At 45.5% G+C, this 19938-nt stretch overlaps 1 protein-coding gene across 4 annotated transcripts in view; it reads right to left on the bottom strand.

Moving 5' to 3' along the window:
* Mitf (melanocyte inducing transcription factor) overlaps positions 1-10965 on the bottom strand; it is a 203067-nt gene extending 192102 nt beyond the window's left edge. For 3 of the 4 annotated variants that reach the window (XM_051154970.1, XM_051154969.1, XM_051154971.1), the window contains exon 1: positions 10700-10965. In XM_051154970.1, the coding sequence (XP_051010927.1) occupies positions 10700-10803 (104 nt within the window). In that variant the 5' untranslated portion in view covers positions 10804-10965. The remainder of the gene's footprint in view (positions 1-10699) is intronic. The other variant, XM_051154968.1, reaches the window with a different exon arrangement.
* Positions 10966-19938: the final 8973 nt, after the last annotated feature.

Here is a 19938-nt window from a genome sequence, read left to right as displayed (position 1 = left end):
ACATTTCAGGGACTCTGTTGTGATGACCAAGCAAACCAAACCAGCCCTCTCCAGCCACCTCTAACCCCCGAGATGTGAAGCTTCCACCTGCCGTCTGCATGCCTGGAACTGCATTCCAAGCTCCCGCCATTCGCCACTTGCTCACGCAGCACTTATCTAGATAAAATATTATTAGTGGAATGACAGGGGGAAATTACCACGCTGTGATGAATGATGCAAGGTGTGGTTCCAAAAAGTCTACAGGCTGATTGTCTGGGACACTCCAGCCAGTGGTCAGCCTCTCAAATTACTCTCCACGTGTGTTTCCTCGCAGCAAATGGGCAGAACTGCATTTGACATGTCACAAGGAATTGCACCAGCTGCTCCTAGGTGCCAGGCTTGCTCCACCTAGGTTGTACTGTGAGTGGCTACTTTAAAAATAAGTGGACTTTTCAAGCATGCACAACAGAGTCACTTTACAAGTAAAGGGCTCTAACTGGTCATACAATCATAATGATTCTCAGTCATTCTCAGCCAAAAGCACTATGGATTGGTTGGCTGCAAAGGGTTCAACTGACCAATGTACTAAATTTGTACCATGCCATTCTGTAGGCTCAGAAATACAGCGGGGGGGGGGGGGGGGGGGGGGAGCTGGTATGGGAGTAACTCGTTGTAACTCTGCTGAAAACGGAAAGAGAAAATGTCCCCAGTCCTCTGCATGGAAAGGTAGCTGAGACTTGACACAGGTACACTCACGTGTGGCTTCACCAACTTAACTGTAGAGTGCCACCTCTTCTAGTTTGAGAGAGCCCTCGGTCATATAGAAAAGAAAATGGGGCCACGTGTCACCTACATCCTCTGGCAGACTTTACCTGAATGGCTCTGGTGCCTGAGTTAAAGAAGAAATTCATGTTTGTGATTCCCATGTGAAAAGGTAAGCATGGCACCCTTCTCTGGCTGTCATCTGGTAAGTTCATATATAACCCCAGCCATTATGCTAAATAAATCTAGGCCTCGCGTCTTCTTCCAGACAAACCAGACTTTCCCCGATGAAAGTATACAGTCTGCAGATATGAGCTGTGCGTGTCCCCAGGAGGGCAAGAAACCACTTTTCCAATGAGGCCCTTGATCAGATGGAAAGTGAGGGAATGTGTGTGAATGATTCAGCAAGTGACTCACTTTGGGGAAGGGGCAGGGTAGGGAAGGCGAAGCCCACACACGCCTTCCTGAAATTGCTCAATGAGCCACAGCTTCTTATAGAAGAACTGCAGTCTACCAGTGCCTTCCCCTAGACCTGAACTCGCTGATTTAGACTGAAAGTATCTGCTGTCTCACTGTGCAGGACCTTTCTTTTAGAAAGTTACCATTCCATGTGTATGTGAGTGAAAGAACACAGCTATCGAGATCCAAATGATTTTTTGGAAAAACTATTTTCAAAGAGGTCAAGGCCGGGCGTATTGGCACATGCCTTTAAACTTGGGAGGCAGAGCCAGGCAGATTGCTGTGAGTTTGAGACCAGCCAGGTCTACAAAGCAAGTCCAGGACAGCCAAGGCTACACAGAAAAACCCTATCTCAAAAAACCAAAATAAAAGCTACAGTCTATGGATGAAGTGGCAGTCGGGGGCTGGGTGGAGCTTGGGAAGTCAGCTTCCGTTCGCTTCTGCATAGACACTTAAGGCTTCACGTCAGGACTCACTCATGGTCCAGTGTTGTGAGCCTCACTGCTGGGAGTCAGGAGGATGGGTACACTTTGTGAAACTTGCTATTCAATCCTCATTTACCCAGACCTCACCTTTACACTCAAAAAATAACCCCAGGTCCAGCCAAAAAGCCCATTCCTAGGCCAAGCAGAATCCATGAGACTTCAGTCCAGGCACCGGAGGGGGGGATGGGGGGATAGGGGGGCATCGTCAACAACAGGGAACCAGACCATTCTGAAGGAAATAAAACAATAAAAAGCAAGAGCCATCTCTGCTCTCAGTCTGGGGTTAATTTGACAAGGAGAAGCATGAAACTTGACTTGTCTATTATTGAGAAAAACCTCAAATCCAAGCACTCTCATCAAAGGTTAATGTCTATTCTCCTTCCTCCCCCCCCCTTAACATCTTACCTTCCTAAGCAGGCACTGGGGAGAATCAGACCTACCACCAACCTGCTGCTACCTTCTGCTTTTTATCCCTTAAACCTTTTGTTTTTGTAGAAAATTTGCAAAGTAGTTGTTTTACTCGAGAGGGAACTGAAGTTCAGAGGTTAAGTAACTTGTTTAAAGACACAGAGCCAATGAGTGATAGCACAGAGATGTGTACCGTTATGTCAAGTGTTCTTCAAAAGCACTTTTTTCACCATGCCCTCTCTGGCCTTTTGACCTCACACAGTCTGCTTCTTTCTCAGTCACACTCCACAGTAACACTCCGTTGAATTTTTCACCAGAGTTACCACAAATTGCCCTGTTCGTTTCTTTGGTTCATTATTAACTTAGAGGTCCCTACCTCCAAGATGGAGGCGCAGTGCCAGTGAAAACCCTGGCTATCTAATTTACATTTCATTCCCTGCAGCCAGCAAGAGCCCCCACCATAGTAGAAATGCTTAATAAATAACTGTTGGAAAGAGGGAAAGGAATGGGGAGGGGAGTAAGGAGAAAAACAAATGCACCCAGGTCCTTCTGACCTCAGAGCTGTGTTTCTTCTTCTGCTTAGTGTGACTGTGTGACTGAGGGGTGCAGGGGGTGGGGGCACAGGACGGGACTGGGGAGGGAGCCACAAAAGGGCCCTCATGAAGTCGAGTATTGCTTTCAGCTCTATGACACGTTTCTCAGTATCGTTATTCCCTGGTCCCCAGAGCTCTGCTGTTCAGCCCACCCTGACTCAGTGCCCACCTCTAAAAGAAACCCACCAGTAAGGCCACATCTGCTGTGCCTCTGTGCCTGGACCACAGAACCTAGCACATGAGGAGTACCCAGCAGCCCTGGTGAAAGAAAGGAGGCTCATCGCTGGGTTCTCAGGACAAGGGTCTCATGTGAACACCCCAATGGTGTACCCCTTCATCCTCCACAGCATGCTTGACCCAACACAGGAGAGAACAGTGGAGCAAAGAAACAATACACAAGCTGGAGAAATGGCTCTACCATTTCTGGCCTTGGGAAATGCAGGTAGCAGAAGCTGGGAGGGGAAATTCCAGTGGAGAGCCCAGCCCTGCAGTCTCAGCAGAGGAGCAGACTTCGTGTCTTGGTGTAACTTCGTTCTCCCCAGGCACACAGTATTTAGACACTGAAAACCCTCTAAACTCACCGGTCTAATACCAGCAGCTTGTGATTGGCAGTTATTTTCTCAGACCTGCCTTCTTGGTCATTTCCTCCAAATAACCCACCCTTGGAGAGCGGTTAAACATGTTTTTATGATTTACTTCAATTGGACAAACCTAACAGTACAGCACATTTTATACTCAGTACTCACACAAGCACACACACAAAAACAAATGAAACTCTTTCTTGTTGTCCTTGAAAGATGACCAAAAAAAGAATAGTAACCAAGCATTTTTTTTTCCTGTTATTTATCCTAATACTGCCAGTTCTGAAACAAAGCAGTTGGAAAGAGATATTTAGTAACTTTGATTTGTCCCAAGATACATTTTTTTACACTGAGGTCCTATTCCTGACAGTAGGCGCATGTGACCTGTTCTAAAAAAAGGATATTTTCCACTTCTTGCACAACTGGAGCGGGTCTAAACATCATCTTGTGCAAACTGCACTGCAGAACTCAAAGGGAATTCAACGTACACATACTTAAAGAAACGCTATAAATAGCAGCACTCGGGAAGAGGAAATCTCCAATAACAGGCAAAACCAACACTTAGAATCCCACTTTAATCAAGTGTTCCTCTAATCACATCACAAAGCTCATCTGCATAATGAGGCTGGAACATCTGCCCAGTTGAGGCACCTTAGTCTTGTCTAGTCTGCTCCTGAGTCTATAAGAACTGAGTTACTGTTAAGAGGGGCAGACACGGCTCAGGGCAACTCTGCCAGAACAGAAAGACCTGCTGTCATTTACCCTAAGTACTATGGGCTACACTAAGCATATAAACATCTTTTGGCCTCTGTTTTTAAGACTTATACCAATCTCAAGAAGATAAGGTCTATCAGTCCCATCTTATAGGTAAGTTAATTGAGATTAGATTCCATGACATTAGGTATCATGAAGCCAAATGCACCAGCTAAGTGGCCAAGCCATGATCGAAACACTAGCATGGCTCCCTACACCTGCCTGACTGCATCCAGCCTCAGATAGCATTGAGGAGCCAGCACTCCATGCCTTCTCATGCCTTCTCGGCTGTTTGAGTCAAATTCAAAATCAAGGTCAAATTCAAATTCCTTCCTTCATTCACAGAACTACTTCCCCACACCACACCAATGCTAGCTCCTCAAATAGATCCCCATTGCTGATACCCACAGCAGGCCACACTCCGCCTCGTATGGTCACTGGATAGGGCATATTCTCTGACCGTCACCCTGCTGGGAGTTTTGGCTGCAGTTCTGGATTCTGCATAATCATGCACACTGCTTTGTACAAGACAGTGCACACTGGTTGACAAGAGCTTGGGGGTTCCATTAGACCACGTTTGTTTAAATCAGGGCCCTTTCTAGTACTCGGTATGCCTCAGTTCCATTAGACCACGTTTGTTTAAATCAGGGCCCTTTCTAGTACTCGGTATGCCTCAGTTTCCCTCTGTAAAAAAAAGTGGAAGATAAGAATACAGATGATGCCTGAGGCTGAAGTGAGGGATCATATATGCTCAGAAGAGCACCTGGCATACAGTTAGGACTAGATAATTGAAACATCATAATTCGAACCACCATTGCTCTCAGTGCTGAGCATCTCTGGGTTTTGTGAAGATTAAATGTATTTTGTCTTTTGGTTGTGAGCCTTAGCCTTCAACAGCTGAGCCATCTCATAAGCCTAAGGTTAAGCATATCTTACAGAGAGTGAACAGGGATTGGCACACAGCACATACTAAATGTCTGCCAGCCATCATGACTGGTATTAATGTTGGTATACTCAAAGTTGGAAAATACACGCTGACTATAGGCTTTTATGCGCACGCTGATGCCACCCTTGCCAGATTTTTAACCCACATAAATAAACTGGTATCGGGGGGGTCCAAAATATAAAATGTGAAAAACGAATTTCCGAACTATCTGTCAGAAAGGAAGCAAAATAGGATTTGTAAGATGGAGGAAGTTTTGTTATATAACAGCGCGGGCCTTGAGAGAAGTGAGCCTTGATCAACTAAATTCAAATGCATTCCAGAATGCCAGAGCTCACTAAGAAAAAAGAAACAAGAGCCACATCCACTCACATTTGCTGTGTGATGACTCTGTGCCAGCACTGTCCCCAAAGCAAATGTCACTGTTAGCCTTCTTACCGGCTCTGGGAAGGAGGCTCCTATTTGCTAGATGAGGAAACTAAGTCACAGATCACCAGGCCTGGCCAAGGTCAGCCAGCTAGTTAGGGGAAAATACAGCGACAGAGCAAGGCTTCCAGTCTTTACGGTAATGGTCCCTTCAGATGAGCAACAAAAGAAAATGTCCAGAAACAAACAAACTAGAGGTGGGGAGAAGGAGGAAAGGGAAAGAGAGAAGGGGAGGGAGAGAGGAAAACAGGGAGGGGGAAGGGAGAGGGGAGAGAGGGAGGCTGAGATTGACTTGATAGTTTTGTTTTGCCAAGCATGGATTATTATTTTACCAAATAAAAGGGCCTTTTTACTATGAAAACTGAAGGGTAAATCTCAGCAAAAGCCAGTGGGCTTGTGATGTGGTGGGGGACAAAAGAGTCTATCTTTCTCTTTCATCACAGGCTTATGTAAACTCCACACACCTCTCTTTGAACCCACCCTTGGCACCACTGTAGCATCCCCTCTTGCCATGATTAACTTAACACTCGCTTACGTTCCCATTTTTAATCTGCAGGAAATTTAATACTGTCTGAAACAGCAATAACATTTGTAGGAGGAAACCAGGACCTAATGAAGCCAGTTCCTAAGTCTGCCCCAGAAATGAGAATCAGCAACTAAAAAGCCATAAACTTCTTCAGACCAAACCCATCAGGACCACGGGCCATGTCACCGCATTCTGTAATGCTGATTTTTTTTTTTCCCCAGACCAAAAGACCTACAGACTTCCCAGGAGCTCAAGGACAGTTCTACATTTCTCTGGTGTGACTTGCCAGTATGTAAATCTGTGATTGTTTCTTCTGTGAATTCACTGTGGAGAATTCATTCCCAGGAAAACACCATTCATCATAAGCATCTTTTCTCTTCCCGGGTCTCTTCCGATGACACTTCACCAGTCAGAATAACCAGGATGAGGGTCACGGGATGTAAGTTCAGCAACATAGTTGAAATATTTGAACATCTGGGTTAAGACCTAGTGAGAACTATGGAAATTCATCCTTGAAGAATGGGAATTTATTTGAAAAGGAACACAACAGTGACTGCAAAAACAAGAACTAAATATGATGCCTTTATGGCATACGAATGGAGAAAGCCACGTGTGTTCAACAAATATATACTACTGGACATGAGGCTGTACACTGGACAACCTTTTCCCGTAAAGAATCACCAAATCACCGACCTCAACACATCAAGAGCACTGAGACAGTGTCGAAGTTCTGGGGACCCCAGAGTTAACAAGCCACACGGAGAAATCCTTGCCACCTTGGAGCCCTGAGGTTTCATACACATATATAATAAGTTGTAACGCTAACACTATGAAAGAGACACAGCTGGATAAGGAAGGCAGAAAAATTCGAAGGCAGAGTAGTTATCAACACCACAGTCACAGAAAGCCGCACGATCCCTGGGATAAGAACCAAGGGGACCTGAGGAGGACACTGAAAGGAAGGTTAGGAGGAGTTGGTGGGGTGGTGAGTGCTGTGGCTGTCGGGGCAAAGAATGGTCCAAGCAGAGGCAAGTGAGCTAACATCCTGAGGTAGAAGAGCCTGCGCACATTCCAGAATGATAATCATCAAGAGATAAGGTCAGAGGTGATGGGGAGCCTGGCTACATAGGCTGCCTTGTGCCTAGTGAAGGACGGAGAAAGAATAAAAGGCATGGAGGGCTTTGACCAAAGAGGATAGCACAGTCTGACTTGAGTTTTAGCACAGGGCCTTGCTGCAGAAGCTGTCCTGTGTACTGTAGAGAAGTTGGCACACCATTCCTGGAGTCTACCTGCTCAAGGTTACTCACAGCTCCCTTCCACAGTGAAGATGTCTAGAGGGGCTTTCTCTCTCTCCCCTTTCTTCCTGTCTCTGTCTCTGTCTCTGTTTCTGGGGTAGCCTTCCCCCTTTCCTTCTCTTACTTAATAAGTTTCATATAACATTATTTTAAAAATTACCTCTCCAGAGGGATTTGTTCTCTGACTGAAAATCATGTGCTTTTTTTACATTTTAATTTTGGCTCTCTCTCTCTCTCTCTCTCTCTCTCTCTCTCTCTCTCTCTCTCTCTCCGCTCCTCCCTCTCTCGCTCCTCTCCTCTCTCTCTCTCATCTCTCTCTCTCTCTCTCTCTCTCTCTCTCTCTCTCTCTCTCTGTCCTTCCCCCCCCCCTCTGTGTGTGTGTGTGTATACATATTCACTTATATGGACAGTACACCATGTTATTGGCTGTGTGTCTGTCTGTGTGTGTACATGCATGTGAAGACTAGAGGTCAACTTCAGGTGTCTTCCTCAGTTGCTCTTCACCTTGTTTTTTTGAGACAGTCTCTCACTTTCAACTGTAACTTTTCAATTCAGATAGGCTGGCTTGCCAGCAAGCTCATCTCCTCTTCCCCAGTGCTGGGATTACAACAGCCAAGCACCATGCCTGGTTTCTTCATGTGGGTTCTTGGGAAAGTACTCAGGGCTTCATGCTCGTGTAAAAAGCACACAGCTAACTGGATTGTGGTCCCGGCCCTAAAAAAAAAAATCAGTGTAACAAGAATACCGTGGCTGCTAAATAAAAACTGTACTAGAGGGGCTGGAGAGATGGCTCAGCGGTTAAAAGCACTGACTGCTCTTCCAGAGGTCATGAGTTCAATTCCCAGCAACCACATGGTGCCTCACAACCATCTATAATGTGATCTGATATCCTCCTCTGGCCTGCAGGAGTACATGCAGGCAGATCTCTGTATACATAATAATAAATAAATAAAATCTTTTAAAAAAAACTGTACTAGAAGTGGCCAAGGCTGAGAGAGTTAAGAGACTGCAGCAACAACCCAAATAAGGACTGACACTGACTTGGTCAAAATCACAATAGAGAAGTAGACAATAAGTGGGTGAATCCTGGAACAATCTAGAACAGTGGTTCTCCACACCTTCCTAATGCTACGCCCTTTTAATACAGTTCCTCACGTTGTGAGACTCCAACCATAAAATTATTTTTGTTGCTACATCATGACTGTAAGTGTGCTTGGTGTGTGTGTGTGTGTGTGTGTGTGTGTGTGTGTGTGTGTGCGCGCGCGCGCGCGCGCATCTGATATGCAGGATATCTGATATGCAACCTCAGTGAAAGGGTCATTCAACACCCCCTAAAGGGGTTGTGACCCACAGGTTGAGAACCACTGATCTATACAACACAACAGCCTTGTTACAAGGCTTGTTACAACTTTTTATTACAACGTTTTCACACCAAGCAATGAGAAGGTCCTGAACTACATTTAAAGTCACACAACAGATGTCAATGATAAAACCATTAGGACACCTGTCAAAAACAGTATAAAGAAATGCCATTCACTCCAGACACTTATTAGAGATTTTTATTTAACTGGTTTATTTCAAAGAGCCTATGTCAACTCCATCCTACCTGGCATCTGCCTCTGTGAAGCCATTTATGCCCACAGACGCCACATTTCTCCTTCCCAGTGCTAACTAGCTAGCTACAAAGGACACGGGCTCTTGCGTGTCATTCTTGCTGACTGTGAAAAAGAACAGAACCAAATCCTTCCACATGAGTGTCAGGGCACTCATTGGTTTTCCCCAGAGGTATTTTCCTCACTCCCCCAAACTCATTTAATGGATCAGCCACCATCAAAAATGTTCCAAACAGTACAGTTAATTCACTTCTTTCAGGAATACACACACAAACACACACACGCCCTCATTCAGGCCATGTAAGTTATTTGCTTATAGAAGCAAAAGCAGGGACTGCTCAGTAAAACACTGGTCCCTTCAGGCACATGCAGATAGAGCCCTAATGAGCATAAGCAACAATACGCCTTACACAATATTACTCAGAGCACCCAATACACACACAATCTACGTTCACACACAAAATAGCCATTATGAAAAGAGGCCACCACTGAAAGGCCAAGTTTTATGCCTCACAACGCCTGACACACATTTCCTTCCACTCTGCCACAAGCATGTGCAGAAAGCCTGCTTCAGCAAGGGCATTTGCTCTAACCAGAGTTTGTTCCCAATACTGGATTCAAGGCCCTGCCCCAGCCCCGAAGGAAGGCCACCTGGTTCCAATTCCCAGCAAGAGTTGAGACCGAGCCTCCTTCTCTCCAAATCCAAGGATTCCACCCCTCAAGGCCGCCTGCCTCCCTGGTCCTTCATTTCCCCTGGAAGCAGTGGGCCCTGTGCCCCTCTGCCAGGGGGCATCTAGATCCTAGTGACAATCGACAGACAAGGTGATGATGCTTCTGGGGTTAGCCTTACCTTATCTCACAACCGAAAGGGGTGCAAGTAAACCTTTTTTTTTTCCCTATCACAAATTCCAGTGACACAATACTCCCCCCGTAAACATTACAAATAAGAAGTGCTATGAGTCCAGAGTGACCAAAGAGAGTGAAAAAGGGAAAGAGCCTATTTTGCCAGGCAAGTAGCAATGGAGGGTGGAGCAAGGCATAAGGATACTGCCAATGTACTGAATTGGGAGGCACCAGACCAAAGGACATCTTCACTCCTGTCCCTAAGTTTTTGAAGCGCCTGGGGAATTAAATGTGTGTAGCTGCCAAAAAACCAGATCATTCCCAACCACCACAGACCTCTGAGATAGCTTTCTTTCTTCCTTCCTTCCTTCTTTTTGCATTTGCAAGGAAATCTATTCCCAAGAGTTTGCCCAGCTTGGTGAGACACGCCCACCCAGCCAGAACTCTGGTGCTGCATGGTGGCAGGTGGAAGGTGAGGCCCAGGTGAACTTCACCTAGAGGCCAATCAGAGCAGTCTGTCCTAGAGGGGCAGGACTACAAGAAGAGACTTCAGGCCAGTTCATAGCTTTCCAGGAGTATCAGAACTCCATCTGCCCCAAGCTCTCCCTCTCCAAGCCCTCAGCTGCTAGGATCTTGGAAAAAAAAAAAAAAAAAAAAAAAAAAACTCCTCCCAGTAGCACCAGGTCACCATCCCTGTCCGGTGCTCCTCCTGTCCCACCTCGCGCCTGGTACTCCCCCCAGCCCCCATCCACCTCAGCAGCTGGCATCTGCAGCCTAGGGTCCCCGCGCCTGAATGAGCCATCCCAAAAGACTCGTGATGTCACCAAAGTGCCGCTGTCAGACACCCTGGGATGCCAGAAAGTCATCTGTGAGCGGAACCCCAAATGTCAGGGGCCAGGTCGCCCTGTACCCTAAGGCAAGGGCACGGGGTCCTTGTCCCGGAGCTATCCAGACTGGCTGTTCCTGCCCCAGGGTAGCAGGCGCTGTGCCCCTGAGCCTCCCGCCGCGCCTCCCTCCAGCTGTCACCACTCACCTGCTCTTCAGAGGTTGACTTTTGAGTTCGTAATAGGTTTTGGGTTCTTCGTGAAACTCCTCCCCGACTTCGAAATCCGCCACGATCCCTGACTCGGACTGCATGTCTCCCGCTTGCCTGGCTTCCACTGATTGGGACCTGAAGCAGAACCCGGGCACCTGACGAAGATGAGGGCCTCGGGTTCCCCAAGCCGCGCGCCCCGCGCTGTGCCCCTCTCAGCCTACTAGCCGGCCGGCCGCCCGCTCTGGCGCGGTGAGTTTACACTCACACCAGGGCGGGAGGGGCCGGGCCCGATGCGGCCTGGGATTTGTGGTTCCGTTCGGGCTGAGTATACCAGCTTTCCAGGAGAGCAGCTTCCTCTAAAACTACAACTCCCAGAAGGCCAAGCAGGGAAGCGGCAACGTGGTAGACACCGATAGTGTAAGTCCTGTTTGGATTCCTTGTCAATGTCAGAAGCTCCTCTCCAGTCTCTCCCGTTTGCCTCAAGGGTACAGACCTGACTGTTTAATATTAATAAGAATGGACTCAGCCTGGGCTCCTACTGTCCCTCCTGGGTCAGACATCTGCGAGGGCACGCCGAGTGTTCATTTAAAAAATAAAACGCTAAAGGTTTCGGCACTCGAAAGTTTCAGTCAGAGTTAAAGACAATTTTAAAATAAAAGGGCTTTCTATTCGCCCTCAAGCTCTTTGGGGCTGCAGCGACACATCATTCTGTCCTCCACGGGAACAGAATGTTGGAAACTTCACTTTTGTAATGAAAATATTATTGGAGAAGTTGTTTTTGCGAGTTCCTTTTCTGAAACTCAGTCTGGCTCTCACAATACTGTTCATCAGCAGAAAGGCTCTTTTCTTTTTATTCAATTAGTCATCTCTAACCTACAGCAGCACTTGAAGGGTTCAGTTCATTTTAAAGGGCACCAAGTTACCAAACAAACAGCATCACCACCGGCTGCTTTCAATTTCTCAGTTGGCTCGGAGTTCAAATGAGATTGTCCTAACATTGCAAGCTGGTGCTGTTTCAAGGCACTTGGCTAGGTAATGCACTAAATGACTGCACTTTAGCTCGTTTGTACTTCCAGGCCTGTCTCCTGATTAGTTCCAGAAGGACTCTTCATTTTATATCAAACAAGTGCTTTGAGACATCAGCGTTGAGGGTGGCATTTTACGATAGTAGAAATCCCTAGTTCTTCTACGAAATCCTATGCAATCTTAGGCATGTCGGCTTGATTCCTAGAAGCCTGAATTTCCTCATCTACCAAAGAAGAGATTAGGAAACCTGTCTGCAATGGTGTTGCAAGGTCAAAAGTATGAAAATTTGACTTGCAATCTGTATAAACTCCTGGGGCAGGCGAGATGGCTCAGTCTGTAAATGTGCTTGTCTGCAGACGCGACAACCTGCAAATCATCCCCAGGACCTGCATGTTGGCAGTAGGAAACTACTAACTACTGAAAGTTGTCTTCTGACAGCCACATGCAGGTGCCCACGTACAAGCACATTGTAAGGGACACACAATATGTACATACATACATACATACATACACTTTTTAAAAGGCTACCCACTGATTGTTCATTTTGCCTTTCTTTTACCCACCTTGACATTCTCATCCAGGTCCTCCATTAGAGCTGGAATGTGGGAGGGGCTTGGAATGGGCTTGGAGCAATTCCAGGTATTTGATGAGGTATGAACCGCAGATGCTAAACATTGTGCATAAAGGCAAGCTTTCTGGCCCAACGTCACTGGCACCCCCGCTGAGAAACGCTGAGCCTCTTCATTGTCTGATCTCTTAGCCCATCAGGAGTTTTTTTTAACCTGAAGAAAGATATGCACCTCCTTCTTAGGATACACACACAGAAGCACGTTGTGCTTAATTGTGGTCTACCGCCCCTTTGGCTGTCCCATGAGGCCTGGGATATAGTGTAGCTGGTACAGCCTTTGCCTATGGCGTATGACAGCCTTCGTTCAGACCTTAGCACTCCATAAAAGAGTGTGGTGGACACAAATATGATCACAGCACTTGGGAGTGATGGTCTCAGGTTGTTCAAGGTCCTCCTTGGCTACACTGGGAGTCTAAGGCCTGCCTAGGCTAGACAGGCAAAATCACACACACACACATACGCTCACACACACTGTAATGGAATAGTCCATGTCACTCATTATTTGAGACAGTAAGTGATATACCAGACCCGAAAGATCATCCTTAAAGTAAAAAAAAAAAAAAAAGTGTGAAAATTCAAGACTTCACTGAAGTACAGTTTCCAAGGAGATCTCTGGGGTGTGGCCCTGAGCTGGAGTTGTTTTAAGCCTACTCACATGGCTGCTGTTTGCCCCTCATGGCATCCCTTCCTTCTGCTCATCTCTCTGGTCAGAAAAACCTTCACAGGATTAGCTGTTACTGTGCCCTCTGCCAGCCTGTGCCAGTGGATATATGACTTTGTCCTGACCATTATAGAATCCCATCTTTTAAAATGATAATTTCATATGTGTATATAATGTATTGTTTATTAGAATTAACCCCCCTTTCCCTCCCTCACTCCCCTCTCACTCCCCCTGGAGCCTGTCTTCTTCCCCACACAGCTCCCTTCTACCTCCGTGTTTATTTATTTATTTATTAGGAGCTCACAGAGTTTGATTATGGTTGTTTGTGTGTGCATGGATATGGGATCGTAAGCATTTGCCAGTGTCTCTGCCCCTTATAGTGGCATGTTTTAGTCTTGGTGATTCCTTTCCAGACTGAACTGACAAGGGGCCCTAATATCACTATAAATCCTCCTTGGAAATTTTCTGCTCAGGTAATTCTGATTTAGGAAGCATGGGATGAAAGAGAAGGGAAAGACGAGGCATATTGATCCAGGGTCACACAGGGAAGCTAAGAGAAAAGATGACGGAGAAAGAAATAGAAATAAGCAAGACTACAGAATGGGGAAGAAGACAATGAAGAGACAATGAGACATTTTCTCTCCTCAACTGAAGTCAGGAATCTCAGGACACTCCAGACAAATGACCAAAAAATTTTTCCTTTTCGTTCGAAGGTTTTACTTGACCCAAGGGACAAAAAGGAACTTGTGTCATCATATATAATTTCTTTCTGCCTTTGAGTGGACAAGTTCCTATGCATCGCTGTACCACTAACCCACATACCAACATGTTGTTCACTTGGTGAATGTTCCCTTAATAGTCTTCATCAGGGAGTTAAAATCTCGAAGCTGGTACTGCTTCGAGATACAGTTGCTAAGTCAATAGCCCTATGCACTTGGAGGGAGGACTGTGCCTATCAAATGTACAAAAATGGTGGCTAGAACCTAGAACTATTGTCATTCATGTGACCTCTGCTCACATAATCCTTTACATACGCTCCTCACAAGAAGTTCTTACTGCACCCCACAGAGACAGTGCATGGATGGATAGCCAAGGGTCCCCTAGGTTCCAATGTCCCATACACTGTCCATTCACTAGTAGTGAGTAGGGCACACACAATACTGGGCACTCTGGCCACTAAGATATATTTCATTCAGTCCCTGCTCTTGTGAGACTAGCAACCCAGAAGCTGGGCCAAGGCCTGCAACACACCAAGGATGTGCTCCCATGGCCAGCTAACTCATCAACAGTTTACAATGTTGGCTCTGTTCGTTAACAATTAAACTTTATTATACAACCCAACTAGCTTACACAAGAAGGAAAAAAGGTTAAAGGGACAAAAGAGTGAACCTTCCTGTATCCGGTCCATGAGACAAGTCCTTAGGTGTCTCTCTGGCTGGTCCGGCCTGTTCGCTGCTCCACATGCGCCTAAGCCCGGGCTGAACTTGTTCTCTCCTCCCCACCTGCCTGAGTCACATGGGAAGGGCGGGTCTCCTTCTCCCATTGAGGGTCAATTAGAAAACCAATAGCCCAGTTGGGGTTCCCAGGTCTGCTTCCTGAATTCCAGGCCCAGGATGGCTCCACTCAGTCTGTCACAAGGTATTCATGGGGTGCCCCAAGGGTAAAGCAGGCCAAGACTGCTTCCACCTGTGACAAAGCTTAATCTTTCCCACATTACAAAGCAACTACCCAGCACCAGCACACTGTGTCATAGGTAGGTATGAGGGAAAGAGCAAAGACACGTATGTAGCCATGCTCTCAGGACATGGCCGTTTGCCTTCTCAGAAGTAGGAAGGTACATGATTTACGGTTATAAGTTTCTAAGAAAAGAACATCCGCTGAAGGTGGAATGTCCTTTAAAGCATTCTTAAAGGAGTTGTGACTCACCTTGATCATTTTTGGAAGAAGAACATGAAAAATTCAAGACCCACAAAAACTGTAGGAGACCAGGCTCCAAGATCTAATCATCAGTTTAAAAAAAAAAAAAAATAGGTAAGAAAAAATGTGTTCCTGACACCACAAGGATACAAGCAGACAACAAAGACTTCCGAAATCCTACAAGATGCTGATATCACTTTTTAAAAAATGTATCTGGATATTTTGCCTGTATGTATGTCTGTGCACTATGTACATATAGTGCCTGGTGAGGCCAGAAGAATGTGTCCGTTCCCCTGAATCTGGTTTTACAAACATATGTGAGCCACTGTGTGTGTGGGAGAATTGAACCTGAGTCCTCTAGAAGAGCAGCCAGCGCTCTTAAGCCCTAAGCCATCTCTCCAGACCAAACAGCACACTGCCTTAAATAAACAAATAGATGAGACAAAGGGGGAAAACTGTCATCAGTTTTTAGAGATATAAGGGACATGTTAGGCATGTGACTTATGCTTCTAATTTAAAAACAAAATAGAGAAAAAGAGGTATATCGTCTAAATATACTGTGTGGAGTGTATTTCGATCTTTATTAAAACAAACCTATAAGCCAAAATTGAATAATGTTAAAGAAATGGTTATCATTTTTATTAGGTGTGATAATAGCAGTATGATTCTGTTTATTGATTGTTTTGCTGGGGATGAAGCCCAGTGCCTCCCTTGTAATAGGCAAGTATTCTACCATTGAAACACACACACACACACACACACACACACACACACACACACACTGTATATTTTTTAAGCTTATCTCAGAGATATGTATGAATTACACATAAGTGAGATAGTGTATTCTGTTTTCTCCGTTTCAGATCACAAAAGGCAAGGGGAAAGGGTCAATGACAAGTGAATGGTGATATGTTTGGTGATGGTGTTGGACCCTGGAGTCCAATTCAGGAAGGGGGTCGTCGCGAGAGACCACTCAAGTCTCACAGGCTGGAGGTATAGGCAAAGTTTATTACTGAGACATCAGAAGTCCCAATTATTGATGTGTCAGGGTCCCTCAGCACTCGGGAGGTGAAGGACCCCGAGTAGCTGTTACAGGCTAGTTTTTAAAGGCTAAAACCACAAAGCAGGTGGGGTTGCTTATCAAGTTAGACCATATGGACATTAGGACATCTGGCATTGGGAAGCTCTTTGTGGGGACTTGGGTGTGGGTCTCTTAGAGCGGTTACTGGAAACCGTATGGGACCTTTGATAGTTGGGAGCTCACATGTAGCTATTCTGGGAACTAGGGTGGAACTCCTGAGGCTAGCAGTAACGAGAACTGGGAGAAGCCGCAGGTCTTACATTTTATAATTTTACAATTTCTCAATGGCATGCAGGAATTCTACACACACACATTCTGTTCATGCTCACACGTGTGAATATGTATGTAGAGGTCAGCATCAACATGAGATACCATTGCTCAGAAAACATTTACTTGTTTGGGGGACAGTATCTCTTACTGGCCTGGAGTTCACCAATTCAGCTAGCATACCTGGCCTGTGAACCGAGGGACTCACCTGCCTCTCTAGCACTGAAGTTATACAAACATCCCATCATGCCCAGGGGTTGTTGATTTTTTTTTCATGTTTTTCTTGTTTTGTCTTGTCTTGTCTTGTGTTGGAGTGGGAGGTTCTGAGGTTCCAAGTCAGGTCCCTATGCTTGCATAGCAAGCACTTAACTAAATGAGCTTTCTCCCAAGACACCATGACCAAATATTTTTAAATAAGAAAGAAGACTGTCGTGATGGTTTTTTTTTTTTTTTTCAATTTCTTCTACTTAATGTATTATCATTGGGGGAAGCACACACCACAAGGAGCAAATGTAGAGATCAGAAGACAATTCCCTAGAGTGACTTATACTTCTATTCTTTTTTTTTTTTTTTAAGATTTATTTACTATGTATACAGTGTTCTGCCTGTGTGCACACCTGCAGCTCAGATGGGGGCATCAGGTAACGTTATAGATGGCTATGAGACCATGTGGTTGCTGGGAATTGAACTCAGGACCTACACATCACATTCCAGGACAGCCAGAGCTATTATACAGAGAAACTCTGTCTTGAAAAACAAAAACAAAACAAAACAAAAAAAATCCAAAGGAAAACAAAATGGGACACAAAGCAGGTATGAAAACGGATTAGTACGTGGTGTGGGGTGTTTGGGTCGGAGAGCCAGTGGAAACTGACTGAGGCAGGTTCAGCAGAGAGACTTATGCACTAAGTCTCTCTCCAAGGAAGGCAGCAGAGCCCAACGTGTAACTCTGCCTGTAGGAGCAACTGGCTAACTTGTGCCTTGGTAGAACTGGGCTAGGAAGCTACCACCCAGGCCACCACTGTACAGGGAACATCAGTTTTCACCTCAAAGACTAAACACTGTCACAAGACCACCTTTGGAGATGAAAAAAATGGCTACCACTAAAATAACTCCAGTACATTACCCTCTACTTAACCTCTCTACCACCCAATCCAAGATCAATACTAGATTTGATTGGTAGATCAAGGTTTTGTGCCCAAGTCCTAACCTGAATGGAAGTTCACGCTCTCAAGTGCCCAGTACCCGCTTTCTTTCACAGCTTCACAGAATATAATGTGTTTTAATTATTTTGCATCTATCTTCCCTGGTAGCAGTAAACTCAACCATTACACACAAAACCCCATAAATCTGCCCAAACAGAATTCAATTTTGTTTCAGTTTGGTTTGGTTGGTTGGTTGATTTTTGTTTTTTGTTTGTTTGTTTGTTTGTTTGTTTGAGACAAAATTTCTCTGTGTAACAGCCCCAGATGTCCTGGAATTCACTCTGCAGACCAGGCTGGCCTCGAACTCACAGAGATCTGCCTGCCTTTGCCTCCTGAGTCCAGGATAGCCAAGTCTACAGAGAGAACATCTGTCTCAAAAAACAAAAACAGAAGCAGAAAAAAAAAAAAAAATATCAGATGCATGCTACTGAAAATGTCACCTGCAACTTCACAGGTAGCGAGGACAACCTATGGTCATCTGTCACAAGGGAGTCTGACTAGAACAACTTATTTGGAAGCAGGGGAGAGAAAGATCCCCACAGACTCCCTTGTGACAGATGACCACAATATGTCTGTAGGAATCTTGCTCTCCCCAGCCTTCAAATAAGTTATATCTATTGTGTAGAGCGGGAGCAGAAAGCGTGACCACTTTCTCATACTTACGGCAGGAGCAGAGTCTACCAGTATTATGGCGGTGAGGAAGGGGCTGGGGGAGGGGGTGGAGGAGGGGTGGGGGAGGGGTGTGGGGCTGGTGCCAATCAAGCTGTAGATTGTCAACTGAAAGCAGGGATGGAGACTAACATCCCTGGTTTGTTTGTTTGTTTGTTTGTTTGTTTGTTTGTTTGTTTTTCTTGAGACAAGTTTCCACCATGTAGCTCTCCACCTGTCCAGGAAGTCACTATGTAGACCAGGCTGGCCTCAAACTCACAGACCTCCTCTTGGCTCTAACTTTTCAATGCTGGCATCAGAGGGGTGCACCACCATGCCTGGCTTCATTTTTTTTTTTTTCTTTAAACATTTTTACAATTATTTATCTGTGTGAGGATGAGGCACATGCTGTGGCTGGTGTGTGGAGGTCAGATCAGAGGACAACTCGTGAGCATTGCTTCTCTCCTTCCACCATGTGGGTTCTGGGGATTGACCTCAGCTCAGGTGCTCAGTCTTAGTGGCAAGCATCCTTAAACCGCTGAGCTAGCCCCTGAGGGTTTCCTTTGTGTAGAAACTTTAGAACAATTTTAACACAGTACTTTACTAATTCTTCAAGAATTTCATACACTGTATTTTGATTATATTTAGCCCTAATAACCCTCCCAAATTCTTAAATTCACTTACCTCCACACCTCCTCCTAAAGTCACATCCTTTTTTTTTTTTTTTTTCAATAACCTACCAAGTGCAATATGTGTTGCCCATACACTCATGGGTGTGAGACCACCCACCGGAGTGTGGACGGCCTAGCAGGTGCCACACCCTTAAAGCAAACTGCCTCTCCCTCCCTTAGAAGCCACAACTGTCTGAGAGTGCTTGGTGAGGGGTGGAAGCACCGAGCCCCTCCCCCTCCGTGCTGAAATCTTGACTGGCTTGACCTTAGTGTGATAATAGCAGCAAGCCAGACTGCAAGGAAATGTGGTCCAAAGGAAGGCACTATCATGAGCCTAGAGGAAACGCTACTGGAGGAAGAAGAACACATGTGAGGAGCATTTCATAGACTGAGCAGGTTTTATTTAAGAATATATAGACATACATATACATATGTGCGTGGAACAGCAATTAGTGAAAAAAAGATAAGAATTTGAAAGGAGGGGTATACAGGAGGGGGCAGAGGAAAGGAGGAAATGATGTGATTCTATTATAACCTAAAAAGAAAAGAAAAGGGCTGGAGAGATGGATCAGTGGTTAAGAGCACTGCCTGCTCTTCCAAAGGACCTCGGTTCAATTCCCAACACCCACATGGCAGCTCACAACTGTCTGTAACTCCAAGATCTGAGACCCCCCACACCAATGCACATAAATTAAAATTAAATAAAAATTAAAAAAAAATAAATAAATAAAAATAAAATGTTAAACAGTAAAAAGAATGAGGTGTAAAATCAGAACGATTTGGATCTGAACAAAGCCAACACAAGAAAGTTGGGAGGGGCTTGGCTGAGTTCTGGGGTGCCTTAGTGACTTCAGATCAACAGCGTGGTAGTGGGCGGGGGGGGGGGGCTCAGGAGTTGCTGACTATATAAGATCCTTTGAAACGCATCAGAGGGCTACGAGCTGAGCTCAGAGTTTGGGAGGATTTTACCTTGTTTAAGGCAAGCAAGTGCCTTTGATGGTTTATGAGGCCAGAGGCAGGCAGGCAGCTGCCATCCCCCGGGCCACACACTAGAGGAATTCAAATGTGGTTACTCCAAACCCAGTGCTTGGCAGGTCCTGAAGGTAATGCTTTTAACTCTTGTTCCAAGGTG

This window comes from Acomys russatus, chromosome 13 (genome assembly GCF_903995435.1).
Source record: "Acomys russatus chromosome 13, mAcoRus1.1, whole genome shotgun sequence".
NCBI lineage: Eukaryota > Metazoa > Chordata > Mammalia > Rodentia > Muridae > Acomys > Acomys russatus.
This window is presented reverse-complemented; position numbering and strand designations above follow the sequence as displayed.